Below are 22,116 nucleotides of genomic sequence, written 5' to 3' on the forward strand. Positions count from 1 at the left end.
GGAAAATGTTGAAGTCCCATGGGACTGTCATCAGCTTGCAGAACAGAGGTGTGGGTTTGATGCCTATGTGCTCAGCACACAGAAGATTATTATGAACAGTAGTTTCATCTTGAAGGGGGGGTTGGTATCTGCAGTCAGCATTAGCTGGCAGTGGAGGTGTTTCTCTGTGGGGTAGGCCTGCCTGGTGACTAGACCCTAGCCAGCTGAAGAAAGCATGATCAAAGTAGCTTTTTTTTATCCTTTTCCTCTGCACAATCAGTTCTATCAACTGGTACAGCTGGTCTCATTAAAAAATGTTAGCTGAAAAGTGGTTGAGTCAGCTCTGGTTAGTAACGAAGCGGAAGGTTTAGGCTGAGAAAAGCCTTCAGTTCGGGTAGATTCTACTGCAGTAATTTTGCAGTCATGAGACCAGTACAGTGCCATGTGATCCTGTGTGTGCATCCAGATTAACCTGTGGGAAGTTATCCATGGGAGAGCTCTTCGTGCGTGGCAGCCCAGGGCAGAAGGTGCACTGTAGGAGGGAAGCTGTTTCCGCAGGGCTGGCTCCTTCCTGAATGCAGTGATTTGAAATGTAGTGTCTTATCTAAATCTCTACGGGCACCTGCTGCTGCTCTGGATGAAGTGGTATAACTCAGTTATCTCTGTGTCTTCATGGCTGCCTGCCAGAGGTTATGTGGAGGGAAATGTTTTAGGGAGCGTGGCCTTTGCAAATACTAAATACCTTCCCTGAGTGCCCCAGCCCTACTCTTGAGTTCTGGTGCTGTAGGTAGCAGAAACCTGTGTCACAATGGGTTTTGAAATATATTTTCCAGCATGTTTCCTTAATCCTCATCGTCCTCCTGCCCCTCCTTCCCCACCTGCCCTAATTCCTTCTTTTTCCAAGCCCAGAGCTGATGATTGTGGAAGCAGAAAAGCACTATTCCCAGCCTGCATTTATAATAAAATCAGTATTTCCTCCCTGTCCCATCTGATGGTGTAGAAGTTGGCCTGCTCCATTGCAGGCTGCCCTAATGGGTGGGGGAAGGAGATGCTGTCGTCACCCTGTACACTGATTTGTGTGGAGGATGGGACTAAGCACATGTCAGAGGTCTCTGGTGCTTTAGGCTTGCTGGAGCCTTTTCTCACTCTCCCCCTCTGCCTTGCAGGCCATGGTGGAGACAGTGAACAACCTCCTGCAGCCTCAGGCTCTGAACGCGTGGAGGGACCTGAACGCAAGCGAGCAGCAGCGCGCGGCCACCAAGTTGCTCGACACGGTGGAGGACAGTGCCTTTGTGCTGGCTGACAACCTGCTGAAGACAGACATTGTCCGGGAGAACACTGACAACATCCGTAAGGGGCAAATCCCATCAATACCGAGAGCAGCCAGTGGAAGAGTGAAGCCCAGCTTTGGCCTTGGTCCCTAGATTAATTGGAGAGCGATTTGTTAGATATGTCTTGGGCCTTTGTCTGAAGGACTTCAAAGTCTTTGCAAAAGAGCCTAAAGGAATAAGGCAGCTCTCTACCCTTGAAATCCCGTGGAAAATGAGCACCTGACCTGCCTTTATTACTCCTGGCTTTGAGGGTATAATCTGGGCTAGAGCAGTGAGAGCACTGCTTCGCAGGGGGATTGTTCATAGTGAGGCAATTGTGTTTCATTTCATACAAATTTGTGTCTTTATTCAGCTGATTGTTGATTTTAATTAAAAAACAAGCATGATGGAAAGCACCAGCACTCCCACTGTGCATATGTAAAATGAGAACAACTCTTCTTTCTATTTCTATGAATACAGATCCTGAGCACTGATAACATTTACAGAAAGTACCAATTGCCAGTGGCAAAGAACTAGTATTTTCAGATTTTCATTTTAACCGTTGTCCTTAATATCCTGAGGTTCTTGTTTACAAGAACTGGTTGTCTTTTGTCTTCCACAGAGAGTAGAATTTATTTGCACTCTTTTTTCTTTTTTTAAAATTAAATTTAAAACTTCTTCAGGGCAAAGATTTAAAAAGAAATAGGAGCCCAAACACATTCTAGCATGCAGAACTGTAAGTTGATTCCCCTGCTCTCAGCTGGTCTGGAGCACCATTTTGTAGCTTTGAAATACCCTGATGAAGATCATTTCAGCAGAGATTTTTTTCTTAGTGTCTGTCTCTCTTGCAAACAGAGCTGGAAGTTGCGAGACTAAGCACAGATGGGAATCTGGAAGATCTGAAGTTTCCCCAGAACATGGGCCATGGGAGTGCCATTCAGCTGTCAGCAAATACCTTGAAGCAAAATGGTCGAAATGGTAGGTCTGGCACCTCAGGCCACGCTCATGAGGCAGTCATGTCTTAGGCATTATTTTGTGTTTAACCATTATAAGTAAAGTATTAATTGCTATGTTAATATTTAAATTAATGGGTAGCGTCCTTTGCTCGTTCCCTTGACTGTGAGCTGCATTGCCTGACTCGGAATGTATTATATTGCTAAGTGATTCACAGCCTTCAAAAGTATTTTGTGATGGTAAAAATGCATCAGATCCTTAAATTATGGGGCTTCTGGGGCACAGTGCTGAAACCAGAGAAGTGCTTTTAACTGCTGTTGTCTGCAGTAGGAGGCTTCAGATGGGATAAGAGGCTCATTTGGGTAAACAGCTTCACAGCAGGGCACCATACAAATCTCTGAAAAAGTAGAGGAAAGAAACAATAGTAGCAAATACTAATAATGAGCCAACATGGCAGAAAAGGTTGATTAACTGTTATGAGTCTAAATCTTTAGTGCCTTTCTGTATCTTATGAACCTCCTGATACAGCATAAATTTTAGATGATGTTATATGTGAATGGTCTTCAGCCTGCCAAGCCGTTTATTTCCAGATCAGGAGTTTGAGCAGGCACATTTGTTGATCTCTACAGCCTCACCGTAGACCAGCTTCAAACTCACAGGCTTCTACTGGGCCCAACATGCTCCTGTTTCTGGGTTCTTTTAAAATTTAATCTGTGTGCAGGGGACAACACTCATATACAGGCTTCAGTCGCTGCAGGCAAAACACAGAATCATAGAATGGCTTGGATTGGAAGGGACTTTTAAGATCATCTGGTTCCAACCCCCTTGCCATGGGCAGGGACACTTTCCACTAGATTACGTTGCTCAAGGCCCATCCAACCTGGCCTTGAACACTTCCAGAGACATCCACAGCTTCTCTGGGCAACCTGTGCCTCACCCTCCTCTGCATAGAAGATAAAGAACATGGAGTGGTAGCACAGCGTTACAAACAGAGCAGATGTGTTAAAATTTCCAGAAGTTTTAGACACTATTGAGAGGAAAGTTTGGTCTGGTGATTCAGAAAGAAAGTTTTGCCATTGGCTTGCTTGACAGCACTTGATACTTTTGCATGTAGGATTTGAGGAGAAGTATTTCTTTTAGAGACAGTTTGGAACTCAAGATGTGTAGCAAAACTCCAGCAGGGCAGGACTTTTACTCTGCTATCAAGCTTTGGAGATTTGTAAGGGTAGAGAAAGTCTGTTGGCAGCAATAAAAGGGAAGTTCTGTATTTCTAAACACAGTATCCCTGGAGTTCTGTTCAAAGCAAAACCCCATCAATTTTCACCAGCTTGACACATGCCCAGAGGTCACCAAAGAGCTACAAATAAAATTATCATAAAAGGATTTAGGTTGGGAGGAACCTTTGGAGTCATCAGTACCTCACCTTCCACAGATGCTGTGGTGGTTCCTATAGAAACAAAAACATACCTCTCCACAACTAATATATATAAAGGCAAACTAATCACATTCCATTCTTATTTATAGGCTGTGAAATAATGTGCAAAACAGAAGGCAAACTGGATGGTTTCAGTTAAAAACAGTTGTCTGATAGACTCAGTTTTCTGCAGGCTCCCTAATGGTGTTTTTCTGGTTATCTGGTTGGCAAATTAAGAAAATAAATGTATTTTTAAATGAAATTTCTGCAATTTTGTTTTACCTGTCATGTGAGATTGGAATTGTGTTGGAAAGGTTTTCATTTCTTCTCACAGATTTGTCCGTACACTTTTCTGAGATAGTCTTAATTTATTAACAGACTAAATTATAGTTTTATACTGCATCTGTGCAACAGGCCAGCTCAAAACATGTTTCCCAAGTATATCCAGGAGAATAAAGTGGTGTCAGGTGGGAAATGGACCACCTGGCCTCTTTTTTCTGAAGCCAGTTACACCTACTGATGCCAAAAATAAGCCCACCTTCCCCGTCTGTCTTCTGCTCATCCATTTGCTTATAAAAGTTTCTTTTGGAAGAAGCAGCTCTGCCCTTCTTATCCATGGACCGCTTGTTGCATCTCTTGGTGTTCACTGGGATTGGCAGGAGGTGGTTTTTCATATGCCACATCTTGGTCCTTTCATATTTTCTCAGAGAAGTTTTGAAGTTGATTAAGAGAAGAGATTAGAAGTCTAAAAAAAGAAAAGGCCACCGCAGTGATTCAACCTGGCTCTCTAACCTCTTACCTCTCTTCTAGGTGAGATCAGGGTGGCTTTTGTGCTGTACAACAACCTGGGCACCTATCTCTCCACGGAGAATGCCAGCATGAAGTTGGGAACAGAAGCAATGTCAACCAATCACTCCGTGATTGTCAACTCCCCTGTCATCACGGCAGCAATAAATAAAGAGTTCAGCAATAAGGTTTACCTGGCTGATCCTGTGGTGTTTACTGTCAAGCACATCAAGGTGTGTGCATTCAAAAAGCACTTCTCTTGTTCTTTTTGGTTTCTGAAATTAAATGATGCAAAAGTTGGCTGCTGTGAGGCCCCCAGCAGTCCTTGATTAGATTTTGAATTATACTTTTGTTCCTTTGCACTTTGTGTTATTTATGGAGAAGGTCTCTTTTACATTGCATTAATAGAAGTAAAGAAAGTGTCTCCTCTGAGCTGATGCCCATTGCTCAGTTGCTGACACGCATCATTCTGTAATTAAACGCTACCAATAAATTAGAATAGACCATAATATTATTTTACATGGTGGCAGGGGATGTTAGAGGAAAGTGGAATTACAGTGAAAGAGGACAGCTAGTCCTCCCGTTAGCCAAGCTCAGTCACTGCAAAAGTTGATTGCTTAAAGAAATTAATTTCTCTGCCCTGCAATGCAAATGAAGCAGTCTGGTTTTGAAGAGCTGGATTTAGTCAATGTCTGAAATTAATCAAGACCAAAGAACCAAGTTTGCATTAGCAAAGAGTGCAGCAACAATCTAACTTTCTCTTGTATTGGCAAGTAGTACTTGACGTATAAACCACTGCTGATTATTTATCTAAAATTAAAGGGTGAGAGTTACAAAGAGCCTCAATAGTGCATTTAGAAATCTCTGAGAGCCTATCATTGTTACTGCATTTATTAATTTCTTCCTTGCAGCAGTCAGAAGAAAATTTTAACCCGAACTGTTCATTCTGGAGCTACACAAAGCGTACAATGACAGGGTATTGGTCCACGCAGGGCTGTCGCCTCCTGACAACTAACAAGACACACACCACGTGCTCCTGCAACCACCTCACCAACTTTGCAGTCCTGATGGCACATGTGGAAGTTAAGGTAGGCATTGCAGATTCCCAGGCTGCCAATGCACTGGGCAGGAGAAGTGGTCAATGTGTGATACCATTTTGTTAGCACTAATGGAGCTGAGCAGGGAAGTTGCTGTGTGACAGTTAACTCTTAAAAGTAGAAACCATCTGGTGTAAGTCTTCCTTCTGCTCTATGGTGAAACAGGAAATAGTCACACCAATGCAAAGCCTGTCTTAAGCTCCTGGCATGGGCAGTTCTGAGCTGAGGATGGGGAGTGAGCAGGTTTAGCTGTTGCCATATCCTTTGCTAGCTGGTGTGGAACATCTCCTGGCTGGGTTTTTTCTCATGGGGTCCTCCCTGTGCCACCAGGGAGTAGCAAGGTGGGGGGACAGAAGTATGCAGTCTGCCTCGTGGGGTGGAGGTTGGGTGTCCTGCTGGCAGCAGCTGCAGATACACTGCCACACGTGTTCATGTGAGATGCATGTGTGGAGCCAACAGTGTTTTCCTCCTTCCAGCTAGGGGGGAAAAAATACATTCTCTGCATCTCACTGTGTGACACGTGAGAGGGAAGCTTCTGATACCGTCCTGTATAGACTGGGCATCTACTTGAGGCCAGTACATGACCAGCTGGTTCCTTTCCCTGCAGTTATGTCCATGGTGTAGATCTGCCTTTCCACATGACTATCCCCACTGGAGCTAAAGAAGTTAATCCTGAAGGTAGATGTTCCTCATGGTAGCAGTGGTTTTGGGAGTGAAGCACACATTTGGGATTTTACTCAAGAGTAGGAGAAGGGTTGAGACGGTCCTCCATTTCCTGAGCTGCCTTGGCTGTCTTTGGTTGAGGTCAGTCTGAACTGCTGGAGAAAGAAGAGAAGGCCCTGATGCCTAAAAGATTTTGGCCTAGTCATTTTCTTCATTGTGGTGTCTCCATTTCATGTGCCTGGCACTGCAGCAAAATCCACAGCTCTGAGCTAGATATGGATCTGGCGTCTTCCATGGAGGCAGAACTTCTCAGAATCACTTCCATGACCAGCATAACCACAAAAACTATTATGGTTTTAAAACTACTTTTTCTCAAGTAGGCTTTCAGTGTCACTGCTTCGTATATTTTTGTTCCACTTAATAATCTGAAGAGGAATGTGAAGAGCTGCAATAAAATATATATTAAATAAGCATCATGCATGACAAAAGCTCTGCAAAAAAAGAAATGGGAGCCTAGGAGCACATTTCCCACAACAGCTGGGTCCAGCTGAGAGGGGCAGGATTTGTCTGTTGCTGCTGCAAGTTGTGGTAACCATATTATTCTGGAGGAGTCAGTCCTAATCCAGGAAACATGCCATTAAATGTTTGTGGCACTGTCCTGGGAGATGCCTGAAGAAAAGGCCTATTCAGAGCACATAATTACAGGTTAATGGCATTCTGCAGTCCAGGTCTGGTTTTGCCAATTTCCTTCAGCTGCTCAACTTTTCATAAGAAATGTGTGTTTGGCTCATTATCACCCACCTGGAATTAACAGATATGCCTCAGTCACTGAAGTCAGAGGTTGCACCTGTGAAATGCAGACAGTGCTCCACTCCACTGGTGTGAATGGGGGCAATCCCAACTGCATGGTGCAGATACAGCCTGGTGCTCAATGAGCCTCTTCTCAAACTGCAAATAGGTCAGCCTTGTCTGCACTTCCTATCCAAACCTCTCGAGACAAGTAGAGCTGCTGTTATCTCATCTTGCAGAAAAAGTACGCAAAACCCTTCCTCGCCCATGTTCATCCAACAGGTTGGAAAGAGCTGCAGCTGGAAGCTTCCCGAGTGCCAAGCCAGTGTGCTATTAGTTAGTAGCTGTTTCTGGGTGTTAACAAGTACCCTCAAGACTTTCAGGTCATGTTTTATCATTTGGCTGCAGCCAAAGTATCATTGCTGTAAGAGCCAAATTGGCTCCACTTTGCTGACTCTGATACAACTGGACAGCTTCCTGGCATGTCCACTTCAGTGATCATCCTGGCCTGAGGGCAGAGGCAGGGCAGGGTTTCCTCCCACCTAACACAGACACATATTTCAGATATAAATATGCAAACATTTGCAACTCGTCCCACCAGCTGCGTGTCACCTTGCTCTTCCTGGTGGCACTGTCTCTCTCCATGGTGGAGCTGGCCACATGGCTCTTGGCATATCTGAAGGTGGCTTATATGACATTCCTTATGCTATTGTAATGAGTTAATTTTAAAGTCTTGGCAGCACAATACCTGCTGGTTTGGAAAAGTGGAGGTTTAAAAACAAGTGGGGGTTGTTGTCATTCATTGACTCATGCTCACCGCTCATAGATGTGCTTTTGAGTAATTTTCTTATCTTGTGGCTGGTTCAAAAAGGCATTCCTTGGTTATTCAATGACCTGTTAGTCTTCTTGGAAGTGGAAGGATACTTGGGGAAATGATGTTGTGTGCTTGTGCAAGAGCTCTTATGCCAGTGTTCTGGCCAGTGACCAGGATCTCTAAAAAGAACTGTTGTACACATAATAATTAATAATATTCTGGGAGTTTTGCAACAGAAGCAATTTACTCCCATGATTGAGATTTGTAGTTTCCTGACTTAAGTTGTTCAAATTTTTTGATCCACAGGGAACACCCTTTGGTGTAATGAGTATCCACAGCACCCTGCCTAATGAGACTCAAAACTGGGCCTCATGGGGAGCCACCAATTTGACAAGTGTCACATCTGCTCATGAATGATCTCCCTGCCTGGTGACATGGCAAGAGAGCATGTTCTCCAGAGGGGACCTTGGTGGCAGCTCTGCGAGTTCCAGGCTATGGTTTAATTATTAGCAGAGTGTGTGTGGCAAGGTGGAGCTGGAAGGTAGCACCACTGAGGAGGTGATTGATGGCCATCTGGCTCTCTAGACTGAAAAAGCAATATGTCTTTGTCCAAAGGGACAGAAAATGCCACCAGCTGGCCATGGCAGCAGGGTTTTATTGGTGTGCTTGAAGAGTAGGAGTTGCTGGTCCAATTCTGGTCTTACTAGGACAGTACCTGGTTAAGAGGAGAATTTAATTTGAAGACGCTTTCTGCCTGTTAAAATAAGTTGGGCCCAGAGTTTCTTATTCACCCACTGGGATAAAATAACAGTGCCCAAAGCCAAGAGCTGGCTGTGTGCACAAGCAGGATGTATAACTGCTGGGAAGAGCAGGGGACCCTCACCTGCAGGTCCCCCTCCAGCTGCTGTCAGAGCCCCAGCCAGCATGGAGAGAGGACTGTATAAACAGCTGTGAGCTGGATCTCGCTGAGGAATCCTCCTGGTAAGGGATGGCCTTAAGAATGTGCAGTGTTCACTGCCCTGCTTGACAATTTACCAGGAAAAATAAGAACCTCCCTTCAGAGAGAGGTTTTAAGACTTGGAAACAAATCACCATCTAGGAAGTTAATTTGACCTGTGTTATGGGAAAGTTATTACAGTCTCATAGATATTTTGTTAAATTATGAGATATGTTTAATACAGATGAGATCTATGTAAAATACCTATCTATTGTTTGAATAGGTAGGATATTTGCTATGACCCTTAAGTTCTATAAAAATATGGTGGCTCCTATGCTATGGAACAAAGCCCATAGTTAAATAAGCTGTGCTACCTATGTAATTGCTGGAGAATTATTCAAAATTTACAAGTTGTTTTTCAGAAGCTTGTGCTTTGCATCATACTAATTATAGCAGATGCATCTTAAACGTATCATGGGAAAATTATGCAGCCAGAAAACAAGTTCAGAGATGGTGGGAAAATGCAATTAAAAAAGCCACCCAAACCAGAGTAAGCAAAGGTACCCCCAGGGTAGATAATGTTGCTTATCTGTATGTAGTGAATGCCAGATCTTATTCCTTTTTTAAATACAAAGAGAAATGGGGAAAAAAAGAAAGGTGTTTTGACTATTGCAATTAATAGGAAGGTTTCAGGTGTTTTTCTTTACCACAAACATGTTACACTGTGCTGATTATTTGGGGAGTGGAAGCATAAGGCAAGCTAAGGAGTGAAAAGAATAAAAGTATATGAAGTCTAAGTGGAATGTAGCGGTCCATTGCCTAAAGCAGTACGGGAGGAAGCTGGAATTACTGCAGGCTGATCCTGTGTTCTAAACTTCATGTGCAAGTCATGTAGCTCACACTGGCAAGTGCCAAGCCTTGCTGTTTGTCTTGCTACACCCTTCCTTTCTGGCTGAGAGCAGGGTGAATGTGAGGACCAAGGCAAAGGTAGTGGCCCTGGTGTGGTGGAACCATGTCTCAGCTGTGTCTCAGCACCGGGCTAGGTAAGACCATCACTGTGACAGCAGAAGCTGATGGTGCTGTGACCAGGCTTCTTCCAGAAACTCACATTTCTGGCAGCTTGGCTGGGTGGATGTCTACACTGAGTTTGGCACAACCACCGTAGCTCCTTTCTTGGCTTGGAGACGCTGTATGAGTAATCAGAGCTGCCTAAATCCCGCCAGAATGGGAGAGCAGGATGATGCATGCAATTATTATTCCTAAGCCTCACCTCCTCTCAACGACTGAATTTCGCCTCAGCTGCCTCTCAGTTGCAGTGGGGCTGGTGAGTACAATGGAAGCAGTGGGCTCTTGCCACGTGCTGTATCTGCAGGAGTGTCTGTGACACGTGGTGAGGTGAAGTCTGTACCCATTTCTCTGTGCACACCTGCCCCCATATAGCTTTATTGTGGCCACGGTGGTTTCTAGGACTTAGAGTGGCTGCTGCTTCTGGCAGCCACTGGAAGGCTGTTGCATTCTGGGGAGAAGTCTGTGGGGGAGAGTTCTGCTGGGAGGCCTTCATCTTGCTAAGGAAGGCAGAAGAGGAGGAAGATGGTCTGTGTTGCTCATGCAGAATATGAAGGCAGCTTCGTGGACTAAGACAAGGAGAGAATATGTGACTAAACCACCTTGTAGTAGTGCTCAGGGATCTGAGCCTTATTGTGAATGGCCAAAGTCAGAAGTCAGTAATGTTTCCCAGGGGCTCCAGGTGGGAATTTTGCTCTCTTTATTCCTGGGTTAGGACCTGATGGTGCCCAGGACGGCCTTGCCTTTGCAGAGCACAGAGGGGATGCATACCAGGTCCATGGGTGCTGTATTCACTGTGGAACACAGCTGCCTACCTCCCTCGGTGCATCCTTCATGAAGATGGAGAGGATGGATGCAAAAGCAAAGGTGTCCCCCCAGCTCATATTCCTCTTGGCCACAGAAGAGGAAAATCTTCCTAAAAGCCTCTCATGCCTTTATAGCCACAGCAGGTGATGATGCCCTTAGCCAGCTTGGATGCACTGCAGGAGTCCTTGGGGTTTCCTCCCAGTCCGTATACCCCAACTGATGCTTTTGATACATCTCCAAAACCATCTGCCTCTTCAGTAGCCCTCTGCACATAGCCACAAAGCATTACAGCCAGGTCATAGCAGTAAATCCTCTCTCACCATCAGAGATGGGGGAAGAAGGACAGAGAGACCCCGCATGGCCCCAAATAGCTACAAATACGAGAAGCAGCATCAGCAATGCACTGAAGTTCAAACCTGCCCCACTTGGATGTCTGCCCAGCCCAGCACTCTGCCAGCTCCCACCAGGCACCAAGTGGTCATATCAGAGCTAGCTGATGACATTGTGGTTTTATTTACTGCTTGCTTATTCTTCCACCCCCAAAGATATTACTTTTTCCATTCTTGGAGGGACAGATTAGGCAAAGGAATGTGTCCTTTACTACTGGCAGCTTGGTTTGGCTGCTGTTTTCTTCTGCTGATGCTTTTAATAAGGGAGGAAATGGCTGTTCATCTCAGGGAGAGCCATTCTGTCATAAGCTGACATTCCCTGGGATTTGTTTTTATTAGCTCACCTCTGGTGTACAGGCACTGCCAGAGTTGCTCATTGATTTTCCCAGCCTGGATAATATTGGGGCTGCCTGCTTACCCGGCTGTGGTTGCTACCAGTGCTCCTGTAACTCCTGCACAAATCCCCATCAGCACTCTCCGCCTATTGCTCTTGGTCCCACTGGAACAAACCCAGGCCTTTATTCCAAAGCCAGAGACCTCTCCTTTCACTGGGCTTTGGGTTGGGTTCATACCTAAATCATAAATGTAAAACATACTTAATATCAAAACCCTGTCGTTGGAGTGTATTGTTGTATTTTTTTTCAATTACTCCATAAGTTGTTCCTGTGCTGAAAATAATCTGAGAGTCAGCTTATTCTGTGAAGCAGGTGTAGCTTAGGGGTAGCAAACCTCAGTGTCTTGCATGCTGTGCCATGTAGCACCAGTCTGGAGAGCCACAGTGCATTTGGGAATGGAGTTGTTTGGTTGATGCTGTCAGGAAATTATCTCTTGGACTGACATCTGGTATTTCCCATGGGCTCTTCTGGTTTCCCAAGTACTTGGGGAGATCATTGAGAAGCAAGAGCTGACTGTTGTCAATACACTGGTGGTCTCAGATGTATGTTGCATGCTTTAGAGGCCCTAGGGCTTTCATTGTGCTGGAAAAATATCCCTAGGGATCTTCTGGGAACGGCAGATCTCAGAGGGTCATGATCAGTGGCACAGAGTCCAGTTGGACCTGAGCAGGGAGGTTGGACCAGATCACCCCACTGGTGGTCCCTTCCAACCTTAACCATGCTGTGATTCAGTGGTTAGCATGCACATCAGAGCTGCTTTGTCCTCAGTCAAGGAGCGTTTGAACAGTGCTGAACAAGGTAAAGAAAAGATTTGCTCTTCTTGCATTTTTCTGCAGTTAAGGGACCAGGCTTGAAGGCTAAGACCTGGTCACAAAATCTTGATGTGCCCTGTATTTAACCCTGGAACTCCATATGCAAGCCAGGTTATGCTGCTCCCTATTTGTCACACAGCGATGGAGTGATGGCAAGGAAAAGCTCATGGCATTGGGAGAGGTTACCTCTATGCTCCTTTTCCCATATTATTCTGCTTGGTGTGCAGTAATTTACAAGTTTCAGTCTCCAGCAAAAGGCAAGTTGCCTTTTATTGTACTTGCTGGTGTACAAGCTCTGGATGTGCCTGACCTGAGGGGGCAGTTGGCACTGCCATGGGAAGGATGCCAGTGCTTATCAAGTCTTCCCATTGGCTCTGATCCATTGGCTCTGCAGTAGCACCTGAAACTGAGCATCTCAAACAGGCTGGAGTGTACCCAGCCTTTAAAATTCAGCTCACTTCCTCTCTTGGACTTTACTAGAAAAGCTACAAATTCATATTTTTTTTTTCCCCTGAGGTGTTTTTAAATTGCTCTCATTCCCAGTTTATTGTTGTTATTCCTTTCTGTTTGTTCTTTTGTGAGTTTGTTGAGTTTGGGGAGGGAGTTTGTAATTATGGAGAAGTTGTTTTTATGGTTGTTTCCCAGCACTCCAGGGATGAGTGTTATGTACATAAAATCAGTATTATCTTTACGATTAATATTAAAAAGAAGAGCAGTAAGAGTGATAATAATAATAGTAATACAGCAATGAAGCATGTTTATTGCTAAGCATGGTGAGCTTCTTGGGCAAGCAGCCCTTCCCTGAAGAAGACAAAGAACCTAGATGGTAGGATCCCTCTCCAAGAGCAAAACCAGCTGTAATTCCTGCATCATGTCTTAAAGTCAGCAGATTTGTGGTGTTGTGATAAGAGGTGCAGTAGCTGGGACCTGTGAGATTTATCTCACCTAGGGGAAGAAGTCCTTGGAGAATTTTCCCTGCACCATGCTAAATTTGTCTTGGGATGGATAAATCTGGCCACGTCTGGGTGGGGTGCGTGCATCTGGCCAAAGTCTGCCTGGTTTCTTTCTCCCTTCATCCACCTGCTTTAGCTGCCTTGTCCTGTTGCCCAGCCCAAGAGCTCTTGGTCCATTCAGCCAGGCAGCCAATCTAATCAGACGAGGGCTTGTTCAGGGAGACGTTCTCCTGCCATTCCCCTGCAGCCTCAGACAAAAGAAAGAATGATTTGCAAGGTGCAGGGTTTGCATTAACATTTTTCCGCAGAGTTAAGAGGGATGGATGAGCTGGAATGACACTGAGATAAAGCAATGCGCAGCTGCCAGGGAAATGATGTGCTTCATCTTGTCAGGTTTCTGGGCGCTGCTGGATGAGCTGGCTGGAATAGGTGTTTCTGTCATGAGCCACAGAAAGCGCACAGTGATTTCTTGTCTCCCTTTTGGACTTGTGGCCTCTAGTTCCTTAGGTATTGGAAATACTTGGAAAGAGTTGCAAGGGGGTTTGGGCAAAGGAGCCCTCCATCTCTCCACCTCCAAGTCTTCCTGGAGAGAAAACTTGCAGCATGGAAGAGATGGAGCAGCGAGTCACTCCCCATCTTTCATTATCATTTGATGCCTATCAGTCACGCTGATAAAGCCAAAGAGATGAAAGGTTTGAGATGTTTCTTGCAGGTGCCAACATAGCAGAGTGTATATTGGGAATGGTCTGACATTTGATGTGGCTTTATCATTGGCAAGCAGGCAAAGAAAACAGATAAATTATCACCTTTTCCCTCCATCTGTCATAAGCTTTTATCCCATGGAGAGAAAAACGTTTCCACTTTGCCCTGGCTTTTTGGAGTGTGGCACTATTGTATTTGCCAGCCTACATAATGCCCAAGTCATCGAAATGCCAGAAGTGGCGGGGAATGTGATTACCATTTATAACACAACCTAGTGGACTACAAAGCTGGGCTTCAAGCTGCTCTGGTCATTGTAATATGCCCCCAGAGATTTCCAGCCAGTCTCCTCCTCAGCTTATTAACTCTAACCACTTACACCCAAGCAGTCATCTCGTGACTCACCATGTATTTCTCATGTTTTATTTACATTTTGCTAAGTAATGGTATCTATAATTTCGCCACATCTGGTGGAAGCTTGGGGAGTTTTACAGCCTGAATAAGGAAGAAGGCGGTGGGATGTTCTCACCAGGAGGGTCTCATCATGTGCCCCCTCTTTCTGTGAGGGACATGCAGTGTAAGCTCAGGAGCAATGCAGCAGTGTTTTGTCAGCAGAGCCAAGGCTCACCTATCCTGTCTCTCACAAAACTTTGTTGCCTAGCTTTGCACTGGCTTTTTTTGCATGGCTTTGAAGTACATCCATGTTAAAAGTTCATCACAGGGAATCACTCACTTTCCAGGGTGTCTTAAAATCACTGTTCTGTTACAGTTTAAAAGCAAATTCATGTTAAAAGGTCTTTTTTTCTGTGTAATGTTCTCAGGATCAATCTGACTTCCCCGGAGTTTTAAAATGTAACTCCAGGGTTTGAGAATGAAAAATCAGACTTCTTTTCTCCTTCCCCTGTGGTAAAAAAAAAAAAAAAAGAAAAAGAAATTTAAGCAATCTCTTTCTTTCCAAGGCCTCCAAGCTCATACGTCTCTGAACATTTAAAGAGTCTTTTTCCACTGTTGACAAATGGTTGTAATGGACTTGCAGTTGTCTGACATGATGTTGTTAGCATGAAATACTTTTTTACACTCGAATCACTCTTTTCAATGGTTCTTTATACGTCCAGTCACTCCTTTGCCATGTTTGTGCAAGATGGAGCTGCACACAAGAGCAGCCCTGATATCTCAGTATTTTTATCAACAGCATTATGTTTCTGCAAGGTTTTGGGGTCTGAGTCTGTTCAGGGCACCTGCGGTTTGCAAGATACTTTGGAGTCTGTTTTGGGTTGCAGCTTTTTTGCTGCAGGATTCAAGTTGAGGTCCATTTAATCTTTTTGGTACTGGTTCCATGTGCCACAGACAACCTTACTCTGTGTCTGGGATGCATTAGAAGTCACATATCATGCAACTGATGAGATTTTTTCATTTTATCTTCAGCACAGTGATGCAGTCCATGATCTGCTCCTGGACTTCATCACGTGGGTTGGCATCCTGCTTTCACTGGTCTGCCTCCTGATCTGCATCTTCACCTTCTGCTTCTTCCGTGGACTGCAAAGTGACCGCAACACGATTCACAAGAATTTGTGCATCAGCCTCTTCGTGGCAGAGCTCCTCTTCCTCATCGGCATCAACCGCACTGACCAGCCGGTAAGGGGCAAAGCACTTTCTGCTTCTGTCACAGGCTCTTGTCTCAGTGCGTCTGCAATGTTTGACCAGTGAGATACATTCCAGCACTTCTTCATTCCATGCATGAGTCCTCACAGAGCTGGGCCCCTGGCTGATAACTGGGACTCACATGCTGATGCCTACTGTGATTTCAGGGGCTGTATGTGTGTTGCTTGTCAATAATGTGTGTGTATGTTTAATAAGCAGGTTGTAAAAATGCATTTAAACCATGTACATCTTCATATGTTTATTTGCCAGATTATGTACATGCCTACCTTTGTATCTTTTAATATCATTTATATATGTGAAGATGTGTCTATTTTAAAACAATTCACGTATGTTTTCCAAGTGAAAAAAAAGTTCTTCCTTTGGAGAGGGAAGATAAGAACACCCTCATTTTTATTAAGCCTCCCAGTAAGAGTACTCCTGACTGTTGCATTAATTAATCATGGTACAAACACCTTCCCTTGCTCTTTTCAATCCTCACTCAGATTGCCTGTGCCGTCTTTGCTGCCCTCCTGCACTTCTTCTTCCTGGCAGCTTTCACCTGGATGTTCCTGGAGGGGGTGCAGCTCTACATCATGCTGGTGGAGGTTTTTGAGAGCGAGCACTCCCGGAGGAAGTACTTCTATTTGGTCGGGTACGGCATGCCTGCACTGATTGTGGCCGTGTCGGCAGCGGTGGACTACCGGAGCTACGGCACGGACAAAGTGTGAGTGACCTTGGCATTGCTTGGACTGGCATTGCCCAGGAGAGATGGGAGTGGGGACAACAAAGGGATGTGAGGAGCCCAGAGGGTTTGTTCAGGCAGAGCTCAGCCAGGAGGCATGCCTTGCCTTATCTCTGTGTCTCCAGTGCAGGACAAATTCCCCACTAGGAAATGATTTGCAAAGGTATTTTCTAGGGAAGTCAGTCGAGGAAAATTTTGTCACATCATTGCATAACATCAGCAGAGGTGACTGTCCCAAGTCTCAGTCTGGTCCTGTACCAGCAAGATCCTCCTTCTCTAACCAAAGAGTACTTACTTGGATAAAGATGCTGCTTTCTTCCTCTGTTTTTTAAACTGTTTTATCAAATTAACAGAGCCTGCAGGCAAAACAGGTGGTGAATGTGGAGTGCATTAGGCTCTTTGCAAATCAGAACAGCTATATCATTTATCATTATGAATATTCTTAAGTGTTTTCAACATTGCTGAAGCTGGTATGAAAGCACAATTTAGATAATCATGCAACACCGTCTAATGGAAAACAAGGGGAAGATTTAGGCTTTGATTCTCTCTGCCATCTTTGCTACAATAGCATTAACAATGTTTTTATTGACTTTTTTTTTTCTTCCCTTGTCAGTCTGCCTTTCCAGTCTCACTTTAACTGAGTTAAGGGCTCCATATGAAGGCATACATAGCAATGAGCCAGTGGTGGTTCTGAAGCTCTTTTTTAGCATAGGTCGAGTCAGGCCATGGCAGCATTTGATCTTTTCTTAAGTTCAACTGCAAATTTTTTGCCTGAAACCTTATTGGTATATGTGAACCTTTACTCCTTGAAAAAGCAGATCTGTAGAGCAGTGGAGCTGCTCATGATCCATCACCATGCTAGCAGGTAGGCTTGGATCCCAGATGGATATTTGTGTTGTGTTTCTTCCATGAGTAGGAGAGTAGCGACCTGAATTTGTATAAATGTCATGCTTTGTGGAAAGGAAATGGCCCACACAGATAAGGGTAGGAGGGTGTAAGTTTTTAAGGATCTCTACTGATTTATCCAAAGTAGTTTGACTGACTTTTACTGGCCTAGAGGGCAAACACAACAGCTGATTGCCATTTTTGAAGAAGACTTTTCTATCAATTGCCGCCTGCTTTCTGCCCCAACAAGCTCTTCTGTTCACTCCCCCTCTGGAGCATTATGTAAGCACCTATTGAATCAGGCATGGAAACAGTTTGCCTTGTCCCTTTAGACAAATTTATTCTTAACTGTGGTGTTTCTGTGGAGGACAGATCTCTTCACAGTGGCCTACATTGGATATGTTGAGCCTCAAACATATTCCAGCTGTCTGGAAAGTCAGTTCCTGCACATCTGCCGTTGCTGGAACAGTGTCCTAACCTGTCCAGTTTGCAGTGTAGTATTTTGTGGCTACTTTCCACACTGTTCACCCTTTGGCTTTTGCAAACAGGCTTTGGGTGCCCAAATGTTTCCATGGCTTGAAAGGTACCGGCAGAAAGTTTGGCTGAATTTCACTGAAGGCGAACAACATAACTTCGCTATCTTGGCATTGAAGAGGCAGCAGTCCTGTGTGTGTGCCAATAAAGTATGTCTCCCTCCCCACAGCATGAAGTAGTATTTTTAATGATTAAACATGTATATATACTATTTTGCAAATAAATATTTACAGAGATTTGCAAATCTAAAATATTTATGTATAATTTTTAATTCCAGAGTGCAGAATTTTGTCACGTTCTCATAGAGGAAAATAAAAACCATACAATATGTTTTGTATAACTATCATGCTCCATCTGGTTGAAGGATGATGATGTATTTTTCCGTATAATGTTATTAGAAGGGTAGAACTGATTAGAATTTGTACTGAACTATATGCCAGGCATACATAATTTGATTGCAAGAAGTTGCTTGGTTTTGCCAGGTTTTGTAAAACATCCTCTGGAATATATTACTTGCCTCTGTCCATTATTTACTGCATTTGTTTAAGCAGGACTTATGGAGCTGTTAGTGTTATTTGTTTTTTGCCTGGCATTTGGTGCCACCATTCATACATCTCAGAATGATTTGCTTAAACACGCAGTGTAGGGTTTTCTTGATTTCATTTTTCTTTCTAAATCCAACCCTCCTGTAACACATGCCCAGATTACAAAGCAAGGAAGAGGCAGTTGTTCCTCCCTCTGCTGCTTTACTCATCACTTGGTGCTTGTGATTTTCTGAAGTGTCCTGTGTCCTAGTATTCATATTGGTATTTTAGGTCCTTTTCCTATTTTTTTTGTTGTTGTTGTTGTTTTAGAACAGTTCAAACCCCTTATATTAGGAGATTAATTTGCTTTTATGACTAAGCAGCAGCATAGTGATTCCATTAAAAGATCATCCTATTCAGGCTAGCTGAACTGTGTTTAGTTCTTTCCCCCAGATAAATCAGAAATGTTGCATCTCATCTTACTCTGATTGTAACCTCTAAAGTAAAGATGAAAAGCAGGAAGCCCCACTGCAGACAGTGTGGTTTCCCCATATTACCAAAGGGATTCTGGCAATGCTCTCATGAACTTCCAAGTGACCATTTCTTACAGGCCATGTCTTCAGCTGCTGAGTCTTAAATGGCCACAGCAAAAAAGAAGATTCTTTAAAAAAAAATTTTAAAAGTTACATCATTTGCCTTGTCCTGTGTGTTAACCAAGTCCATCCATCTCCTGGACGGATTTGATGTTAAGGATCGTGGTGGGCAGTGCTGCAAAATGCAAAGAAAATAGTACAGAAAATAGTACTTGCAGTTGTTGTTCGTGTTTGAAAATAACTTGTGTCTAAAATTCAGTGAAAGCTTAAATATGACTTTAGCAGCCTCCCTTTGAGAGGACTCATGCTAGAAGCAGGCCATCCAAAATCAGCAGCAAGAAGCTATTCCATATTTCCATACTTTCCTCGGTTTCGTATCGAAGCTTCTTACAAGTTGCAGAGGAAAGCAGCTATGCTTTGAGTGGTTCAATATATTTTAGAAAACGCACTTGTAGGTGTATTCATCCACTGGTGATCAAATCCGTCATGGCAGGGATCTCTCTTTTGTTTCTCCCCCCCCTTTCTCCCCCCTTTTGGAATGCTATAAAGCAGGATATACATGGTAAGCAATCCAGCTGTCAGAAAGCAAAATGAAAGCCCTGTGTATGTACACAGCCTCCGAGTCCATCAGCCAGGCGCCGACATTTCATGCATGTAAATGCTGCTCAGAAAATAGCTTCTAACAATGTGGTCTGTCTTGGGTGGCTCCACTGAACTTGTTTTATTTGCAGTGCTGCTGCCAGTATTTGGAGGAGGAAGCATGAGCTATGTGGATGCGGAACTCCATTAAGCAGAACCTATATTGCACCCTTGAAAGGCATGTCTGGTGCATACATATCCCATTACTGCACCCTGACAAGGCGGCTGCACAGCCACGTGAAACAAACCGCTGAGCTCCCATGAACAACATGATATGTTTAGGGCTCTTCAAATTTTATGGTCCAATGGCACCTAATGATTGTTTATTGGTTATATTTAATGCACACCAGGGATAGTTTAGTATTTGATTTCTCATCATGCAGAAAATAGAGTAAACTCTTTGTAGTCTTTATTACTTGGGAAAAGCTTTAGGTGAATATTGCGAGTTGTCACTGTGGAAAAGGAGGAAATTAAAAAGTAAAGGAGAGCAGTTGCCACAGAGCTTGTCATGAGAACTGAATGCATTGGGGTGACTCCTAGAAGAGGCAGTGGGGTTTTTAGCAGTATTCCCTACATACACACATTTCCTGATAATCCTCTTGCCTTGCACTGAGCCCTGAAGGAGCTCGTTTGCTTAATGGCAGCGAAGCCTAAACTCGTAATGTGACAAGCCCGTGCCCACAGCGCAGCTGCGTGTGGAGGGTCACAAGCAACTCGGCAGCCCAAGATTAGCAACTTTGGGAAGTGAGTTGCCTGATTGCTTCCTTGTTTTGAGGAGCTCATTTATGCAGCTCATTGTGCGTGTGGGTTTTTGTCTTCTAAGGCAAGAAGAGCTCAGTGTGGTACTTGTCTGATTAGCAATTTACAGCTCCACAACGCAATTGGCGGGATGCCTGTGTTTTGATGTTTTGGTCTTAATTTGCATTTTTAATGAGGTATGACTTAAAGAGGTTCAAAGTTTCATCTCTTCCTGATGACCACCAAAAACCCCAGCTTTTTTTTAAATTCACACAAGACTACCATACATGGTTTCATAGAAAGGCGATTTTTCTATCTATTCAAACAAATAAAAAATGACATCACATTCTCTGATGTGTGCAGAGAGGCCTAAGAAAAACCTTCTCTGTTTTTCACAAGCTGTGCTCTGGCTTAGGTGAAGCCATCTCTCCTAGGGCTCCTCTTGCTCCATGCCTGGCCCCCACTTATCCTGGTGGCAGGACCTAGCTCCTCTGCTGTTTCTCATCCACAGTATCCATCTCTTGCCACTCAATTGTTTTCTACAACTGAAGAGACAGATATTTTAGGGAAGTGGAGCGGAAAATGTCATCCTTTTTGCTGTCTGGAAGAGGAACCAGTTGCTTTGCTCTTCTTTGCTGAGCCTGGCACAGCTTTTTTGCTCATTCTGTATTTCAGCTTCCCTGTTTTTCCCCGTGTCCCAATCTAAATGCATTCAAAATCAGCTGCACCAGATATGACTGTAGGGTGGTCACCATGCTTCAGGAAATAAAGAGAGGGTTTATGTGTTTCCTCTTCCCCAGGCTTTCCAAGAGCCAGGTCGCTCCTTACGCTGAAGGAAAACCAAGTTAATGACAACTAAAATATAGTGTTCCCAGCTCCTGGGCATCAGGGGCTGGGGGTTGTTTTGAATGTTAAACTGGCAAAAAAAAAGTTCAAAATATTTTCATTTAAAAAAAAATAAAACCCCCTCAACCCTCTGAGTCTTCTCCCACACACCAGCACTCATTATCAGTAGCAAAAAGTGATGGGGCTGCGTATTCCGTGATTTATATGCAGCAGCTGAGGCATAAGCACTAGTTACTCATTTTTCCTGAGGGGGATGGGGTAGGTATAAAGTCTGAAATGCCATGTAGTATGTGAGCTGCTGCTATGCGGACATCCTTGTTCAGGAATTGGGTGGGGGGGAACTTTTTACAGGGACTTCATTATCCTTGAAACCTCTATTCCTTTGTCAAATCTAGTTGCAATTGGGCGACATTTCAGATGTTATTACGGGTGATACACAGATGTCATGATCACATAAACCTTTTCCTATAGGGAATCAGACTCAAGTAGTTTCAAGTCACTCATGTTGTTCCATTACCAGCTGCATCTAAATCGCCTTGAACTTCAGCAGCCACGGAATAAATAAGATTTCCCTGCAATCTCTCTGAAAGCCTCTGTTTGCCTCTCGCATTAAGATTTTGATGCTATCACATGAAGATTCTGGAAGAGCAGCTGCAGAGGCAGTTCGGGAATGACAGTCACGGAAGTGACAGTATTTTAATTTGTGACAAATAGCGGTATGAGTGTATATATACATCGATACATCTCCAACACTGATGAGACCTGAAATTTATATGGTCAGGGAGGGAAGTGAGAAGTTTTCTCTGCATATTTGAATTTATTCATATCTTGGCTTCTCCCATGCACAGAGGTACAGGGCATGTTTTACTCTCTCATCAGACATCCCCTGCTGATCATCTCCCATGGGGCTGCTGGCACAGACCTTTCTGCCTGTTGCAGAGTCCATTGGAAGGGAAAAAACATTAAGCACATACACTAGAGCTGTCATTTGAGAGAACTGCTATCTCCACCACCATGATATATTCATATATACAGTTCCTGTCACTTGCCTAATTATGAAATTCCATTGGATATTTAGTATAAGAGTGGTTTTATGCTTTCTCAGTCCTTT

The 22,116-nt window shown here is 44.0% G+C and overlaps 1 protein-coding gene across 23 annotated transcripts in view; it reads left to right on the forward strand.

Moving 5' to 3' along the window:
• The window catches only part of ADGRL3 (adhesion G protein-coupled receptor L3), a 495,252-nt gene that overhangs the window by 415,250 nt on the left and 57,886 nt on the right, over window positions 1-22,116 (forward strand). For 22 of the 23 annotated variants that reach the window (XM_017744223.1, XM_017744226.1, XM_017744204.1 and 19 more), the window contains 6 exons: window positions 1,146-1,329; window positions 2,145-2,267; window positions 4,468-4,676; window positions 5,355-5,531; window positions 15,289-15,498; window positions 16,008-16,228. In XM_017744223.1, coding sequence (XP_017599712.1) covers window positions 1,146-1,329; window positions 2,145-2,267; window positions 4,468-4,676; window positions 5,355-5,531; window positions 15,289-15,498; window positions 16,008-16,228 — 1,124 coding nt within the window. The remainder of the gene's footprint in view (window positions 1-1,145; window positions 1,330-2,144; window positions 2,268-4,467; window positions 4,677-5,354; window positions 5,532-15,288; window positions 15,499-16,007; window positions 16,229-22,116) is intronic. The other variant, XM_017744208.1, reaches the window with a different exon arrangement.

The sequence above is a fragment of the Corvus brachyrhynchos genome, unplaced genomic scaffold, assembly GCF_000691975.1.
Source record: "Corvus brachyrhynchos isolate BGI_N302 unplaced genomic scaffold, ASM69197v1 scaffold229, whole genome shotgun sequence".
In the NCBI taxonomy this organism is placed as follows: domain Eukaryota; kingdom Metazoa; phylum Chordata; class Aves; order Passeriformes; family Corvidae; genus Corvus; species Corvus brachyrhynchos.